The sequence below is a fragment of the Hemitrygon akajei genome, chromosome 12 (assembly GCF_048418815.1).
Source record: "Hemitrygon akajei chromosome 12, sHemAka1.3, whole genome shotgun sequence".
Lineage (NCBI taxonomy): Eukaryota > Metazoa > Chordata > Chondrichthyes > Myliobatiformes > Dasyatidae > Hemitrygon > Hemitrygon akajei.
In genome coordinates, this window is record NC_133135.1 from 27341003 (window position 1) to 27358908 (window position 17906).

Consider the following 17906-nt stretch of genomic DNA (forward strand, 5'->3'; position numbering starts at 1 on the left):
TTTTGCCACATTCAATTTTGAATGATCTGCAGTTTATAGGCAGCTGAATGATAAAGGCTGCCTGGTGTTTCATTGAGCTAGTTCAGTTTAGAGTTAACAAAAAAATGTGATCCAGGCTTGTGCAATTCTGTAGCACAGGGCGTATGAATATAAGGCGTGAAAAGTGATTCAAATGTTCCGAGATACCCACTGCATCACAGTTGTACTGTAGATGTTTTGAGTCCAGCTTGTAAAAGCCAGTTTGTTGGAGAGAAATTATGCAGCTTGCAATATACATATTAGAATTCTACCTTAAAGGTACCATTTGTACATCACCAATAATTTCAATTTGATAAACCTGTTGAAATGGATCCTTGTATTTATTTTTCAAAATCAATCCTTGATTTCTATTATTTAATCACTCAAAAGACATAGTGAGAAACTAAAATTCTTAGTTTGTTTTATCTTTTATTTGCATTACTGTTTCATTAAAAAAAATAATTTCTTTCCAAAGGATTCTGCTGTTAGTCACATATCAAAAAGTGAAAAATCGGAGATTATTGTCAACTGGACTGCACCAAATTCGAACGACATTGTATTCAGGTAGTTTTATTTTTGCAATTTCTTTTTCATTTTGTTGGCTTTATTCTTTCCCATTTCCCAAATAAAATTTGGAAAGGTGGTTATGTTCCTAGCTTCCAACATGTTTTTCCCCAAATCTTTTACTGACCTTTTTTATCCCCCTAATGATGGACCATCGTTAGAGTTTTGGGGAGAGTTCAGATCTGTCTTTTTGGCATTGTGGTTTGGCTACATACCACGGTTGTACATAGAACATAGAAAAGCACAGCACGGTGTTGGCTTGTCAGCCTACAATGTTGTGTTGACCAATATAAACATTTTCCATGCTCAATCTAGCCCTTCCCTCCTACATAACCCATAGCACTTGATTTCTTTCATCCATGTCCCTAACTAAGAGTATCTTAAATATCCCTAATGTATCAGCCTCCACCACAAACTCCAGAAGTGTGTTTTGGGCACATGCCACTCTAAGTGTTTTATGTTTTTAAAGAAAAACCTACTGCTATCATCTCACCTAACTTTCCACTACGTATTTTAAAAGGTAGCAGATGTTGGCTACAGTACAGCCCAAGGCATAAAAATTACTGTATGTTGCACAGAGAAATAACAAGGTAAAGTTCTAGTGTTCAGATCGACCAAAGCAGCATTTATAAGCATTGGCTCTCTGAGGCCCAGCCAAATTTCTTCATTGTTTTATTGCAAATAAGATCAGTAAGAGATTATTTATTCTTGTAGTGGATATTTCCTCAAGATATTTAAATGTTTTACAGCAGTTATATCACATTAACAATTTTTAATTTCTCCTTGTAGAGCTACGTTTGTGCAAACTATGAAATTTTTCTGGACAGAAGTATCATCCCCAATCATTCAAAGGTCTTCCTCTGCCTCCACTGTGCCTCCACTGTCCACTAGCTCTCAGAATCAAGGGAGCGACTTAACCTCTACTGCTAGTTCCAACCTGGATGCAGTAAGTTGAGACCTTTTTTGCTACTCAAAACTTTGGTTAATCTTCCCAAGTGATATTATTGAAATGACTTAATAGCTGAGAAACGCACAAGAGCAAGAGGGGAACTCTTTGTTCTGTGCTCGTATTGACTCTGTGACTGTGACATCTGTTTCTGTGCCCTTTGCAAATCACTTTCACATGATGTCGTTATAAATCAAAACTTTTTTAAATGATCTTTATTAGAGTAGTCATTTATTCTATTGGTGCCTTATCTTGGGGAAAACATCTGAAGGATATCTTTTATTCTCATGTTTGTGCCAACCTCCCTCTTGTTTGGTGTTTTGTTTTATTCCCCCCCACCACCACCACCCCACTGGGTATTTCTGGTTTTCTTTCACTTGCTGATGGGGAAAATCATCATTACGCTCTCTGTAAAATCCAGATTCAGTTTGTTATGTCTTTTGTATGACATTAAATTTACTGTATTGTGGCAGCAGACATAAAATTGAGTAAGTTACAAAATAGTGCAAGACAAAAGGAATGAGGTAGTGTTCGTGGACCATTCAGAAATCTGACGACAATGGGAAGAAGCTGTTTCTGATTCATTGTATGGTGTCCACACAGGGAGTACAGGAATGAGAAGAGAGCATGTCCCGGATGGTGAGGATCCTCACTGTTGGATAAAACCTTCTTGAGGTACTGCCTCCTGAAGGTATCCCTGATAGTGGAGAGGGTTGTTTCTGTGATACAGCTGGCTAAGTCTGCAACCCTCTGCAGCCTCGTGTGACTCTGAGCATTGGAGCCTCCACATTAGGCAATGATGCAACCACTCAGATTGCTCTCCACTGCACATCAGAGTCTTTGACATAGTAAATCTCCACAAACTCCGAATTGCGTAGAATCACTGGCAGTGGTGTACCTTTGTGATTGCATCCATGTGTTGGCCCTAGGGCCTTCAGGAGACTACAAAACAATTGCTAACTCTGCTCAAGAATATGAAACCTTAAAGCAGAATAAGCAGCTAAACACTAATGCATCATAAATGACTACTCAGAATTTGGAGACCACGGAATGATGTACAAAGCTGTGTTAAGTATTGGTGGTAACCGTTTTTATTTTTGTCATTTGGGTTTAGATCTCCAGTGATGGCTGTGGGATGACTAAGTTTTGCTTCAGTAATCCTTCACAGTGCAACCCAGCCACGGATCCAAATTGTTACTTCATGTCATCCACTCCGCTGGATAACCAAGGGTTGCGATTTGAAATGAGAGGAAAGGCAAGCGGCTACATCTCGATTGGTTTCTCAGATGACAAAATGATGGTAAGGAATTGTAGAAGAAAATGTATTGTGAAACCTCAAACTAGTCTAGCATTACTAATCGTACTTGAGCTGATTCTTGCCAATGTCCAGTGCCAGGTATTGCATTGCATATAACTTGCTGCATAGTTAGTTCACAGTAGTCATTCCAAATGGGGAAAACAATAGGTGTTGAGGAAATGAGGTTTTTTTTTAAATGGCATGTGGTGCATGATTAGCACATGTCCCTCTGCTAATGGTCAAATGTCAAATGTCCTGTCTTCTGCAGTTACCAATGGAAGAACTAGTAATGTTCACCAAAGTTGGATTTTTCTTCTGATAACCTGTGGTGAAGAGTTTGCTACTACCCATTATGCTGCTGGCATATGGGGCACCAGTGAAGTTCCTCCATCTCCAGCAGCGTTCAGGGCTCCCTTCATCTTGACAGTAGCTCTTTCTCACTACTGTCAATCATGCAAGTCCCGGGTAGAGACCCAAGAATGCTGTTGCACTCCGATGTAGAAGGATTCCTCATTGCCGTTTCAGTAACAATTTTGATTTGCTAGTCAATTGTTAGCCCTGAGTTGAACCTAAAGAACTGGTGGACTGCTCCTGTTCTGTCCTCAACCCTTTGACCCGTTTAGCATGGGTGGCTCTACTAAGAGCCAAAGCATAAAGCCCTGAATCTAGCCAATATAGCTCTCTGGGTCATTGAGGCATGCAAGCCTCCAAACCTCGACAAGGTTGTGGTCCTCTTCAGGAGGTGGAAGGGTAACGAGTGTTTACTTTTAACTTTATCTTTAACCCTATTGAATCTTACACTGGTTTCAGCTTCAGTAATCCATTTGCATCATGTTGGATTGCTTGGCTGATTTTAAAGTAGTTTAAATTCCTATAGATTAATCTACATTGGATATGCTTATTTTTATTGTCAGTTACAGTATGTTAATTTAAGTGTGAGGACTCAATGACGGGAGCACTACATTATTTTTCCTAGGGTGATGATGATATATACATTTGTGGTACAACTAGCAGTGGACAAGTAGATGTTCAACGAGCCTATGCCACAGGAAGAACACGCCCCAGCAGTAAGCCGCTGGTAACTACTTTCAGCTTCTACTTTAAAGATCCATGTGAGAAGCACTACTATAAAAGTGCGGTGGAGCATTGTGAGATTAAGTGATTTTGTTTTTGGGTGAGAAGTCTGTAGAATTGATATTCGTTCCAGAATTGTGTTGGTAGATTTGTACCATGCAGTACTAAAATCCTGATTAATGAACTGGGTAGATTACAATACTTAACAGACTTTTTTTTACTTTTGGCACATTGGCACTGACTTCTCTCGCAGTCTGTAGCAACTGGGTTAAAATTCCCATTTTCCAAATCCTTTCTGTATAACTTCTGTTTATGGGTTTTTTCATGTCTGTCCTGCAGTAAATTTTCAAACAATGTATGAAACCAAGGAGGTGTTGGGGCAGATGACTAATGACTGCAAGGTCTTTGAAAGGTTAAGATGGAACCTAAATGAGATATGTTAAGATGAGGGATATGGATAGGTTAGACTAAAGGAAACACTTCCCTGTATCAGAGGTAAAGAATTTGTATAGATTGAGGGTAAGGGGCAAGGGATTTGAGGAGATTGCTTTTTCCACCCAGAGTGCTATGTACTTGAAATGGGCTGCCTCAGAGTGGAGGAATCGGAGTTGCTGATGGTATTTAAGTGTTTAAATGATCACTTGAGTTGCCTAGACATAGAAAGCTGTGGGCTGTTTGCTGGAAGATGGGATTAATACCAAAGGGTGACCACTGGTTGACTTGGACGTGGTAGGTTAAGTGGCTTGTTTCTGTGCTGTATCACTCTCTGATCGACTTGAAGGTCACAGCAGAACCTGTCCCCACCACAGCTGCAGGCAGCACATTCCAAATTCAGACCACATGCATCATATAAAATGCTTTTCCTCATGATACTCAAGTTGTTAATTTTTTTTCTTTACTATCTCTAGGTCTCTTTTCCTCTGAAGGAGACGGCCTCTCGTTATCTGTTCTGTCCTGACCCCTCTAAGTTATCTTAAAACAAAACAGTCCCAACCCTCTGACCCATTCTTGTAATTATAATCTCTCATCATAGGAATGTTGGAAGTTGCAATCAGAAAATAGAGGGACAATGGGAGGGAATACATTGTTTATAGACCACTAACCCTTGGTGGACTAAAATTGATCCAAGTCTCTTGGTGTGGAACATTGAGTTTTAAGTCTGTGAATAAGGGGGATATATTTATTGAGATACAGTGCAGAGAAGGCCATTTGAGCTGCATCACCCAGCAACCCTGGATTTTAATCCTGTCCTAATCACAGGACAATTTGCAATGACCAATTAACCTACTAACCAGTACGTCTTTGGGCTGTGAGAGGAAACCCACATGGTCACAGGGAGAATGTACAAACTCCTTGCAGGCAACAGTGGGAATTTGAGCCCAGGTCTCTTAAGTGTTGTGCTAACCTCTATGCTACCATGCTGCCCCAAATGGGTAACCTCTGGAAGCCATATGAAAGATAGAATATTGAGGATTTGCTGGAGGGTTTGCAAAAATATTGACGATCATTCACGTTGTGCAGAGCAGCAGACACAAAATGCTGGAGGAACTCAGCAGGCCAGGCAGCATGTATGGAAAAAAGCACGGTCGACGTTTTGTCCCATAAATGCTGCCTGGTCTGCTGAGTTCCTTCAGCATTTTGTGTGTGTTGCACGGATTTCCAGCATCTGCGGATTTTTTTCTCTTGTTTGTGACATTATGCAGAATTTATTGAGGCCAGAAATTCCAGCAAAATTGGTGGGTCCTGTAAAAACATAAATATCCTTTAGACCTGAGTCTTAAAACTTGCCAGGAAGTACATATGATGAAATGGGGCATGCTGTAGAATAGGAAGAGATGATAGTGGTAGACCATTGTTAATTAAAGCTGAACAATCAGACAGCATTATGTAACCCTGTCCAAAAATATCTTATAAATACTGCTGGAGAAAACTTTAAAAAACAATGAAAGGGAGGATATTTTGGAGGAAGGCCATTGGGTGTGCCCAGTTTGATTGGCAAGATATTAGCAAGTGGTACCCACCTCTTCTTCAAAATCACTTTTATTGTAACATGTAGCAAGCTGTAATGAAAAGCTTTCGATTGTGTGCAATGTAGATGGACAATGACACATTACTGTACATTGAAGTAGTGAAAAGACAGTGTAGAATATAATGTTAAAGCTAGAGAGGGTCTGTAAACAATGCAAGGGCCATGATGGAATAGAATGAGAGATCAAGAGCTCGTCTTTAGTATATGAGAAGTCTGATAAAGAGCCTGATGAAAGGAGGATAAAAGGTCTCCATGAGTCTGGTTGTGCATTCCTTCAAGCTTGGAGTGGCACAGTGGTTGATACAGTTGCTTTACGGTGCCAGAGATCACTGAAGGGGTTCAATTCCTGCTGCTCTCTTTAAGAAGTTTGTGTTCTTCCCATGACCTGATGGGTTTCCTCTAGATTCCTCCCACATTCCAAAGACAAATGGTTACAGTTAGTGGGCTGTGGGCATGCTGTGTTGGCACCAATAAAGCAAATGTCAAATTTCACTGTACATTTCAATGTATATGTGATAAAGCTAATCTTTAAAGCTGTTCTATCTTCAAAAGAATAGGAGAAAAGAAAGAATGAGCAGGGTGGGAGGGATCCTTCACTATGTCAGCTACCAGTGACATTAACCCAACAATGGCCAAGGGTGGAGTATTTGAAACATATACATTATTAGTTCTGTGTTGTGTAAGCATAATGATTTATTTTACAGGGTGAAGTAGATAATATAGCTGTGGCAAATAAAAATGGAATAATACAATGCTCATTTGTAACAAGAAACGTCATTTCAACAACCCAAAGAGCTGCCAATAATATGTACTACTTATTTTTTGCTTATGGGACTTCAAGTGGTGGTAAGTGCTGCAGTGACATCTGCAATAACTTTGAGGTACAGCCCAAACATATTCTAATCTGTATGAAACATGAGAAATATAGAGATGTGCAGATTAGCTTTATTTATCACATGTACATCAAAGTGTACAGTGAAATGTGTTTGCATCGAATCAGTGAGGACTTTGCTGGGCAGCACACTAATATCGCCATGCTTCCAGTACAAACATAGTATGCCCATAACTTACTAACCCTAACCCATTATGTCTTTGACATGTGGGAGGAAACTGGAGCACCCGGAGGAAACCCATGCAGCCATGGGGACAATGTACAAACTCCTTACAGTAAGTGGTGGGGAAATGAGCCCATAACTTAACATCTAACATGCTAAAGCATTGTGCTACTAGCTAACCACCATGCTGCTGCAGTAATTTAAGGTCGGAAACTCTTCCAGTTTGGAAGTAACTCTTGGCTATATTGGGTGCACACCTTAAGTAAACTATTCTTCTGTGATATGCTTCATCGATTTCTCTACACAGGAGTGCTTCTTGCTTTGTATAGAGAAATGTATTTGAATTTGTTACATTGTTAGAAGTTTTGGGTGCAAAATTTGTAGCCCCATGCTTGTATTTTTCTATTACTTAACTGTAGCCATGCTTGTAACAATCTCAAGCATGTTATTGCTCAGTTGGAAGATGTTGCCCCAAATATTGAGAGTCATAAGAGATTCTGCAGATGATGAAAAGGAATATGCACAGAATGTTGAAGGAATTCGGTAAGTTAGACAGCAACTGTGAAGAGGAATAAATAGTCAACATTTCAGTCTGAGACCCTTTATCAGAACTGGAGAAGAAGAGGGAAGATGAATTGGCCAATTATTCCTCCATAGATGCTGCTTGACTTGAGTTCTTCCAGCAGTTTTGTGTGTATGTGTTCCAAAGGATTTTATAGTTGCCTGTAATATGCCTTGGCAATAATCACTAATATTATGGGGAAGCTAATTTGCAGTGAAAATCCTCGTACAGCTCAGAATCCTCATAAAATATGGTGCTAATGACCATTAATCTGATCTGTTCTCTAATAATTTCTTAATAATACTTGAGGAGAGAAAGATGTGATTCATCCCCAGATTGATATTGAGAAAGTTACCAGACAACTCCTCTGATAGAGGAACTGGGCAAATGGAATTCAACTTGTAACTAGTTTGCCCATAGGTAATGCAAATGAGGGTGGAAGATCTGGTTTTGATTCACTGAAAACATGGGAGATTGGAGCCTCAGAGAGGCATGTGGAATGAAGAAATGAGATTAAGCCAATATCATCAGAATCAGGTTTAATATCACTGGCATATGTCATGAAATTTGTTAACTTTATGGCAGCAGTACATTGAAATACATGATAAATATAATGGGGGGGGGGGGAAACGAGTTGGGGTGGGTGGGTGTCTCCATGGCAACAGTGTCCTGAGTGGTGAGGATCCTTAATGATGGACACCACCGCCTTAAACATCTTGAAGAGCAATGCCTTGTACTACAGATGCAAAAAATGATGATGGAGCTGACTGAGTGTTTACAAGTTTCTGCAACAACTTGGATCTTGTGCGGTAGCAACCCCCCACCCTCCCATACTAGATGATGATGCAGCCAGTCCAAATGCTCTGCATGGTACATTTGTAGAAGTTGGAGTTTTTTAGTTGACAAACCAAATCTCCTCAAACTCCGAATGAATTATAACTGCTGTCTTTACTTGCATCATAGCTGCATCAATATGTTGTGTCCAGGTTATGTCCTCAGATATTGACACCCAGGAACTTGAAATTGCTCACTCTCTCCACATCTAATCCCTCTGAGGATTGGTTTGTGTTCCCTTGTCTTGCCCTTCCTGAAGTCCACGATCAGCTCTACAAGATTGTGGGATGGAGGGATTGGAGGAGTTGAGATGGCAGAGAGATAATGTAGTAGTAATGAGCAACAACATCTTTTGCCAGAATGACATCCCAAAATGTGCATTAGAATCAGAATCGGCTTCATTATCATGGAAATTATTGTTTTAGTGTCACTTTCTAACAATTTTCATTTTTCAGGAAGAATAAACAAGCATCAAGATTCTCCATTCATATCAGCGGAGAAAGTAAATGTTGCAGTTCCACAGTTAGCCTCTGGGAACAATGACACACCTATCCTTATCAAGACTCACGGTAAGAATTGTGTCAGCTAATTTCACCACTGAATATTAGCATTTAACTAATCATTGTTTACCCTATGTGGTATATTGACATAGATCCAGTGTATGTGGAGTAGTCTAGTATGTTACTGACTGGATCAGCAGGTAGAGTTCAGCAACAGTTGAAGTCGAGAAGTAAGTTCAAACTCTCGTGTGGATTTGGAGAATTGAAATCCAAGTACTTGATATTCTAAATTTCTGGGATTTTGTGTTGAGGTCTTCTCAATGAGATATCCATGCAACTTTCAGATTGATGTAATATCCCATCAAATACTTCAAAGAATGAAATCAGCTATCATCGCCTGGTCAGGATGACATGTGACCTGACTCAATAATTCAAACAGAACAGATTTTACAGATGTTGGAAATCTTGAGCAATGTGCATGAAGTGCTGGAGGAAATCGGGTAGTGTTTATGGCAGGGACTAAACAGTTGATGTTTCAGGTGAAGACCCTTGATCAAGACTGATATTTACGTTCTGAGGAAGGGTCATGGCCTGAAATGTCAACTGTTTATTCCACTCACAGATGTGACCCGAGTTGCTGGGTTTCTCCAGTATTTTGTGTGTGTGTGTGTGTGTGACCCAATAATCTAGTGGACTTGGGGCCCAATTGGAGAAGTCCAATAAATACTGACTTGGCCAACAACATAAAATCACTTATCTGTTTTTCATCAGTTGGCAGGGCTCACTTAAAGGCAAATGTACTGCACCATAAATTGCTTAATTTGGCACATAGTCTGTACTGAAGAATCCCATGTGCTTTAGACCCAAGATGGCTGTTCACCATTGATTTAACATGTTATTATTTTTAACTATGTAACCAGGATGGCAGTCTGTGGGCCATCCCACAGACCAATATACCTGGTTGTGATGCAGCCAGTAAATGTACTCTCCAATGCACAATCTATAGAAGTTTGTCAAAGTTTTAGATGTCATGCCAAGTTTTCGCAAAATCCAAAGGAAGTAGAAGCGCTGTTGTGCTTTCTTTGTAATTGCACTTGTGTGCTGGGTCTAGGACAAGTCCAATTAAATAATGACAGAGGATTTTAAATTTGCTGACCCTCTCCACCTCTGATCCTTTGAGGACTGGCTCATGAATCTCTGGTTTCTTCTCCTGAAATCCATAATCAGCTCCTGTGTCTTGCTGACATTTGCGTAAGAGGAATCACTCAGTCAGATTTCCAATCTCCCTCCATGTTGGACCATTGGAAAAACTATGCTGGAAAAGTAATAATGGGGACCAAGGAAATGGCGGACAAAGTGAATAAGTATTTTGCATCAGTCTTCACTGGAAGACAGTAGCAGTATGGCAGGAGCTCTAGGTGTCAGGGGTCATGAAGTGTGTGAAGTTACCATAACTAGAGAGAAGGTTCTTGGGGAACTGAAAGCTCTGAAGTAGGTAAGTCACCTGGACCAGATGGCATACACTTCAGGAATCTGAAAGAGGTGGCTGAAGAGACTGCGGAGGCATCAGTAATGACCATTCAAGAATCACTAGATTTTGGAATGGTCTGGAAGACTGGAATCTTGCTCATGTCACTCCATTCTTCAAGAAGGGTGAGGGGCAGAAGAAAGGAAATACTAGTCCAGTTAGTCTGACCTCAGTGGTTTGGAAGATGTTGGAGTCAATTTTTAAGGATGAGGTTTTGGGGTACTTGGAGGTATATGATAAAATAGGCCGTAGTCAGCATGGTTTCATCAGGGGGAAATCTTGCCTGGCAAATCTGTTGGAATTCTTTGAGGAAATAACAAGCAGATTACACAGAGGAGAATCTTTGTGTACTTGGATTTTCAGAAGGCCTTTGACAAGGTACTACACACGAAGTTGCTTAAGCTATGACCCTGCAGTATTATGGGAAAGACTCTAGCATGGATAAAGTGGTGGCTGATTGGCAAGATTTTTTCAATGATTTTAAGTTCCCTGGCCCCCACTGTCTTATTTTCACCATGGACGTCCAGTCCCTATATACCTCCATCCTCCACCGAGATGGTGTCTCCGAGCTTACTACTTTGACAAGGACTCTCCTACCCCCACCGATGACCCCTTCTCCCATCTTCAACCCTCCTCCTCTTCATGGAGACCCCGCTCTGGTCTTCTGCCTGCTCTGGATCTCTTTATTGCTAATTGCCGACGAGACATCAACTGTCTCGACTTCACCACACCCTGTTCCAATTCCAACCTCACTCCTTCCGAACGCTCTGCTGTCCGCTCCCTCCGCGCCAATCCCAACCTCACTATAAAACCTGCTGATAAGGGGGGAGCTGTTGTTGTCTGGCGTACTGACCTCTACCTGGCCGAGGCACAGTGACAACTCTCTGATACCTCCTCTTATTTACCCCTTGATCATGACCCCACTAAGGAGCACCAGGCCATTGTCTCCTATACCATCACCAATTTTATCAGCTCTGGGGATCTCCCATCCATTGCTACCAACCTCATAGTTCCCACACCCCACACTTCCCGTTTCTACCTCCTACCCAGGATCCACAAACCTGCCTGTCCAGGTAGACCTATTGTCTCAGCTTGCTCCTGCCCCACTGAACTCATTTCTGCATACCTTGACTCTGTCTTATCCCCCCTTGTTCAATCTCTTCCCACCTATGTTTGTGACACTTCTCATGCTTTGAATTTTTTCAATGATTTTAAGTTCCCTGGCCCCCACCGTCTTATTTTCACCATGGACGTCCAGACCCTATATACCTCCATCCCCCACCGAGATGGTCTCGAAGCTCTTCACTTTTTTTTGGATTCCAGACCTAACCAACTCCCCTCTACCACCACTCTCCTCCATCTAGCGGAATTAGTTCTTACCCTCAATAATTTCTCCTTTGGCTCCTCCCACTTCCCCCAAACCAAGAGTGTAGCCATGGGCACCCATATGGGTCCCAGTTATGCCTGCCTTTTTGTTGGCTTTGTGGAACAGTCCATGTTCCAAGTCTATACTGGTATCCATCCCCCTCTTTTCCTTCGCTACATCGACAACGGCATTGGCCCTGCTTCTTGCACACATGCTGAGCTCGTTGACTTCATTAACTTTGCCTCCAAATTTCACCCTGCCCTCAAATTTACCTGGTCCATTTCCGACCCTCCCCTTTCTTGATCTTTTGGTCTCCATCTCTGGAGACGGCCTATCTACTGATATCTACTATAAGCCTACAGACTCTCACAGCTACCTGGACTATTCCTCTTCCCACCCTGTCTCTTGCAAAAATGCTATCCCCTTCTCACAATTCCTCCGTTTCCGCCGCATCTGCTCTCAGGATGAGGCTTTTCATTCCAGGACGAAGGAGATGTCTTCCTTTTTTAAACAAAGGGGCTTCCCTTTGTCCACCATCAACTCTGCTCTCAAACGCATCTCTCCCATTTCCTGCACATCTGCCCTCACCCCATCCACCCGCCACCCCACTCGGGATAGGGTTCCCCATGTCCTTACCTACCACCCCACCAGCCTCCAGGTCAAACGTATAATTCTCCGTAACTTCCGCCACCTCCAACGGGATCCCACTACCAAGCATATTTTTCCCTCCCCCCCCCCCCCCCTTCTGCTTTTCACAGGGATCGATCCCTACGCGACTCCCTTGTCCACTCGTTTCCCCCCCCCCCCCCCCATCCCTTCCCACCGATCTCCCTCCTGGCACTTATCCTTGTAAACAGAACAAGTGCTACACCTGCCCTTACACTTCTTTCCACCACCATTCAGGGCCCCAGACAGTCCTTCCAGGTTAGGCGACACTTCACCTGTGAGTCAGCTGGTGTGGTATACTGCGTCCGGTGCTCCCGGTGTGGCCTTTTATATATTGGTGAGACCCGACGCAGACTGGGAGACAGTTTCGCTGAACACTTACGCTCTGTCTGCCAGAGAAAGCAGGATCTCCCAGTGGCCACACATAATTCCACGTCCTATTCCCATTCTGATATGTCTATCCATGGCCTCCTCTACTGTCAAAATGAATCCAAACTCGGGCTGGAGGAACAACACCTTATATACCGGCTGGGTAGCCTCCAACCTGATGGCATGAACATTGGCTTCTCTAACTTCCATTAATGCCTCTCCTCCCCTTCTTACCCCATCCCTGACATATTTAGTTTGCCTGTTCTCCATCTCCCTCTGGTGTTCCCCCCCCCCCTTCTTTCTCCCGAGGCCTCCCGTCCCATGATCCTTTCCCTTCTCCAGCTCTGTATCACTTTCGCCAATCACCTTTCCAGCTCTTAGCTTCATCCCACCCCCTCCGGTCTTCTATCATTTTGCATTTTCCCCCTCCCCCCACTACTTTCAAATCTCTTACTATCTTTCCTTTCGGTTAGTCCTGACGAAGGGTCTCGGCCCGAAACGTCGACAGTGCTTCTCCCTATAGATGCTGCCTGGCCTGCTGTGTTCCACCAGCATTTTGTGTGTGTTGTTGGGAATAAAGGGAGCCTTTTCTGGTTGGTTGCTGGTGACTAGTAGTGTTCCACAGCGGTCTGTTGGGACTGCTTTTTATGTTGTATGAGGAAGCAGAAGGGCTACAGAAGGTCTTAAACAGATTAGGAGAATGGGCAAAGAAGTAGCAGATGGAATAGTGTCAGGAAGTGTATGATTATGCACTATGGTAAAACAAATGAAAGGCTTGACTACTTTCTGAATAGAAAATACAATAAAACTAAGGTACAAAGGGACTTGTGAGTCCTTGTGCAGGATTCCTTAAAGTTTAATTTGCATGTTAAGTCTGTGATGAGGAGGGCAAATGCAATGTTAGCATCCATTTCAAGAAGATTTGAACATAAAAGCAAGAATGTAGTGTTGAGACTTTATAAAGCACTGGTGAGGCCTCGCTTACAGTATTGTGAACAGTTTGGGGTCCCTTATCTTGGAAAGGATGCACTGAAACTGGAGGGCATTCAAAAAAGGTTCACAAAAATGATTCCAGGATTGAATAGCTTGTCATATGAAGAATGTTTGATGGCTTTGGGCCTGTATTAACTAGAATTCAGAAGAATGAGGGGTGACTTCATTGAAACCTATCAATGGTGAAAGGCCTTGATAGTGGACGTGGAGAGGATGTTTCCTATGGTGAGAGAGTCTAACACGAGGACAAGGCTTCAGAATAGAGAGGCATCCTTTTATAATGGAGATGAAGAATTTCCTCAGCCAGAGAGTGGTAAATCTGAAATTCTTTGCCACAGGCAACTGTGTATTTAAGGCAATGGTTGATAGATTCTTGGTTGGTCAGGGCATGAAGAGATTCAGGGCAAAGGCAGGAGATTGGGGCAGAGAGGAAAGTTGGATCAGCTATGATGAAATGATGGAACAGACTCTATAGATCAAATAGCCTAATTCTGCTCCATGTTTTGTATGTCTATTTGTCATCACCTTTGAATTGGCCTGCAACACTGGTATTATCAATAAGCCAATGTAGAATGGGGTGCTTAAGCACTTTGCCTTGTGATGCCTGAATGCTAATGGAGATTGTGGAGGAGATGTTATTGCCAATCCGAACTGACTGGTGTCTGCCTGGTTCGGAAATTGTACCATCTCGGATCGCAAGACTCTGCAGCAGATGGTGAGGTCAGCTGAGAAGATCATCGGGGTCTTTCTTCCCGCCATCATGGACATTTACACTACACACTGCATTCACAAAGGAAACAGCATTATGAAGGACCCCATGCACCCCTCATACAATCTCTTCTCCCTCCTGCCGTCTGGGAAAAGGCTCCGAAGCATTCTGGCTGTCACGGCCAGACTATGTACCAGTTTATTCCCCCAAGCTATCAGACTCCTCAATACCCGAAGCCTGGACTGACACCTTGCCCTTTTGTCCTGTTTATTATTTATTGTAATACCTGCACTGTTTCTGAGCACTTTATGTAGTCCTGTGTAGGTCTGTAGTCTAGTGTAGCTTTCTCTGTTTTGTTTTTTTACATAGTTCAGTCTAGTTTTTGTATTGTTCATGTAACACCATGGTCCTGAAAAACGTCTCATTTTTACTATGTACTGTACCAGCAGTTATGGTTGAAATGACAATAAAAGTGAATTGACTTGACTTGATTGACTTGAAAATGAGGATCCAGTTTCTCAAGGAATTATTGCAGCCAAGGTCTTGAAGCTTGTATTTTAGTCTTGAGGGTATGATGGTATTAATCGCTGAGCTGAGGTCATTAAAGAATATCTTGATGTACCTAATAAAATGGGCACCAAGTGAATATTCATGGTCTTCTGCTGTAGCCAATCCACTTCAAGATTTGACAAGCTGTTATTGAGAATGCTCTTCTGCACACTACTGTTGTAACGCGTGGGTGTTTGAGTTGCTGCTGCCTTCCTGTCAACTTGAACCAGTCTGATAATTCTCCTTGACTTCTCTCATTAACAAGGCACTTTCTTCTACAGAACTGCCACTCACTGGATGTTTGTTGTTTTTCAAACCATTCTCTGTCAGCTCCAGAGACGTGAAAATCCCAGGAGATCACTAGATTCTGGGATAGTTCTAGAGGACCGTAAAATTCCACATGCCACGCCACTGGTTAGTACGGGAAGGAGGCAGAAGAAAAGAAATTAAGTCGGTTAGCCTAACTTCAGTGGTTGAGAAGATGCTGGAGTCCATTAGTAAGGATGTGGTTTGGGGGTATTTGGGGCACCTGATAAGATGGTCCAAAATCAGCATGATTTTCTGAAGGGGAAATCTTACCTGACAAATCTGTTGGAATTCCTTTAGGAAATTCAGGGGTATGGATAGGGTAAATGAAAACGGGCTTTTTCCACTGAATTTGGGTGAGACTATGACTAGGGCATTGGTTAAGAGCAATAGGTGTAATGTTTTGAGGGGAACTTCACTCAGAGGGTGGTGAGAATGTGGAATGAACTGCAATGCAATTGCTGGATGTCGGTTCAATTTTTAACATTTAAGAAGTTTGAATAGGTACATGAATGGGAGGGTCGGAGGAATGGAGGTCAATGGGACTAGGTTAAATAAGGATTCAGCACTGATGGGATGAGCTGAAGGGCCTGTTTCTGTGCTGTACTGTTCTACGACACAAAATAATAAACATGATAGATGGAGAGTCAGTATATGTTTAATTGGATTTCCAGAAAGTCTTTGACAAGGTGTCACTCATGAGGCTGCTAAACAAGATAAGAGTCCGATGTGTTATGAGAACTATCCATGCTAGAATCTAGCATTGGCTTACTGGCAGGAGACAGTAGGAATAAAGAGGGCCTTTTCTGGTTGGCTGCCACTGACTAGTGGCATTCTGCAGGGGCAGGTGTTGGGCGCATTTGCATGACAAAATTGATGGCTTTGTGGCCAAGGTTGTGGAAGATGGGTGGAGGCACAGGTAGTTTTGAGGAAGAAGTGAATCTGCAGAAGGTCTGGGATAGATAAGGAGAATCAGGTAGAATATAGTGTCAGGTAGAATATAGTACAGTGATGTGTATTGGTCAGACTGCACTTGGAGTATTGTGAACAGTTTTTAGGCTCCTTGTCTAAGAAAAGATGTCCTAGCATTGAAGAAGGTCCGGGGAAGTTTCATGAGAATGATTCCAGGAATGAAAGGCTTAAGGTACAGTATTGTGCAAAAGTCTTGGGTACATGTATATAGCTAGAGTGCCCAAGACACTTGCACAGTACTGTATCAACCAAATATTTACCAATATTAACAAAAACTTGGGGTTCACAGTGTGGAGGAAAATATTGAGTTAAATATTTTGATAAACAGAGGGTTAATATTGCCTTTTTTGAGTATGGAAACTAGATTGCAGCTTAGTTTGCTATAGATATGGCCTTGGCTTTTAGCAGAGACAATTCATAGAATAAATGCCTGCCTTATAAGAACCAGCCTCAATGAGATGGGACAAACTGTCTTTAACAAAATATTTTTAAACTTTGGCTGTTGCTATGGGTATAGCTTATCCCAAAGGAACTGCATGTGAACCTAGCTTATCTTTTGTAATTCACAAGGGAATCGAGCAGACCTTGCTTTTGCAATCGATTTGTATGTGTATAAAAGGAGCTGTGCTCTCTGCAAGTTTGGAGTTCAAAACCCACTGTTAGTGGTTATACTCCCCATGATATCGTGAATAAAGTTCTCTTTACTTCAGTCCGAAACTGGTGTTTTTGAGTAATATCTCTAACAGATCTGGCGATGAGGAAGGCCTGGCGCTCACACTGTCAGTGAGCCACTCCTGCCTTATTCATGAATAAAGGTATTCTTTAGTCACTTCAAAGTCCGTATCCAATTTATTTATGACCAACTTTAATTGAATTTCCTTAAATTAATTTCCTGAACAACTGTTTGTATTATCAAACAGGTTAACCTAATTGTGGTCAGAGAGTGTAAGGTTCAATTGCAACGGTTGGAAAGTCGAGAGAGTGCAAAACTTTTAATGAGTATTTAAGTAACTTTAGGGTCCATTGCAAAACATTAATCAATAGATTTATTGCAGTTATCAGTTGGTTCATAGTTTCCATTGCTTGGGAATAGAGTAAACATGTCTTTGACCATTTGCTTAATGAGTTAAATTCTGAGTAATGCAGATTATGCTTCCAGAGATGGCTTCAAAGCATCTTGTAATAAATGCTGTAAAATTGCTTGATAATTTTTAAATGGGTTTTGCGCTAAATGGTGTATTTTATTACTTTTTGTCAGTTTAAAACTGAGCTTTTTTGAAAAGAAGTGCCGTAGTTTGGGTGAAGACTATCCAGAATTTACAGCGTTGTATTCACAGTTCACTGGCATTATGTGTGTTGGATCCGTGACCTTGGGAATTGATTGTTAAGTGAAAGGTGGATTTAATTTGATTTTTTAAAATTTATCCATTAACAGATATCTAATCTAATTTAATCTACCACTTTAAATATCAAAAACATTATAGCAAGTTCCTGGTCTCCTACAGTGGACAAAATATACATTCTTAAAGTCTTTTCAAAGTCAAAGTGGAGTTTATTATTAGAAGCAAG

The 17906-nt window shown here is 41.8% G+C and overlaps 1 protein-coding gene across 3 annotated transcripts in view; it reads left to right on the forward strand.

The window, feature by feature from the left end:
* LOC140736822 (putative ferric-chelate reductase 1) overlaps positions 1-17906 on the forward strand; it is a 43163-nt gene that overhangs the window by 12426 nt on the left and 12831 nt on the right. For all 3 annotated transcript variants that reach the window (XM_073062766.1, XM_073062768.1, XM_073062767.1), the window contains exons 4-9: positions 494-582; positions 1372-1528; positions 2643-2828; positions 3802-3903; positions 6633-6774; positions 8835-8948. In XM_073062766.1, the coding sequence (XP_072918867.1) occupies positions 494-582; positions 1372-1528; positions 2643-2828; positions 3802-3903; positions 6633-6774; positions 8835-8948 (790 nt within the window). The remainder of the gene's footprint in view (positions 1-493; positions 583-1371; positions 1529-2642; positions 2829-3801; positions 3904-6632; positions 6775-8834; positions 8949-17906) is intronic.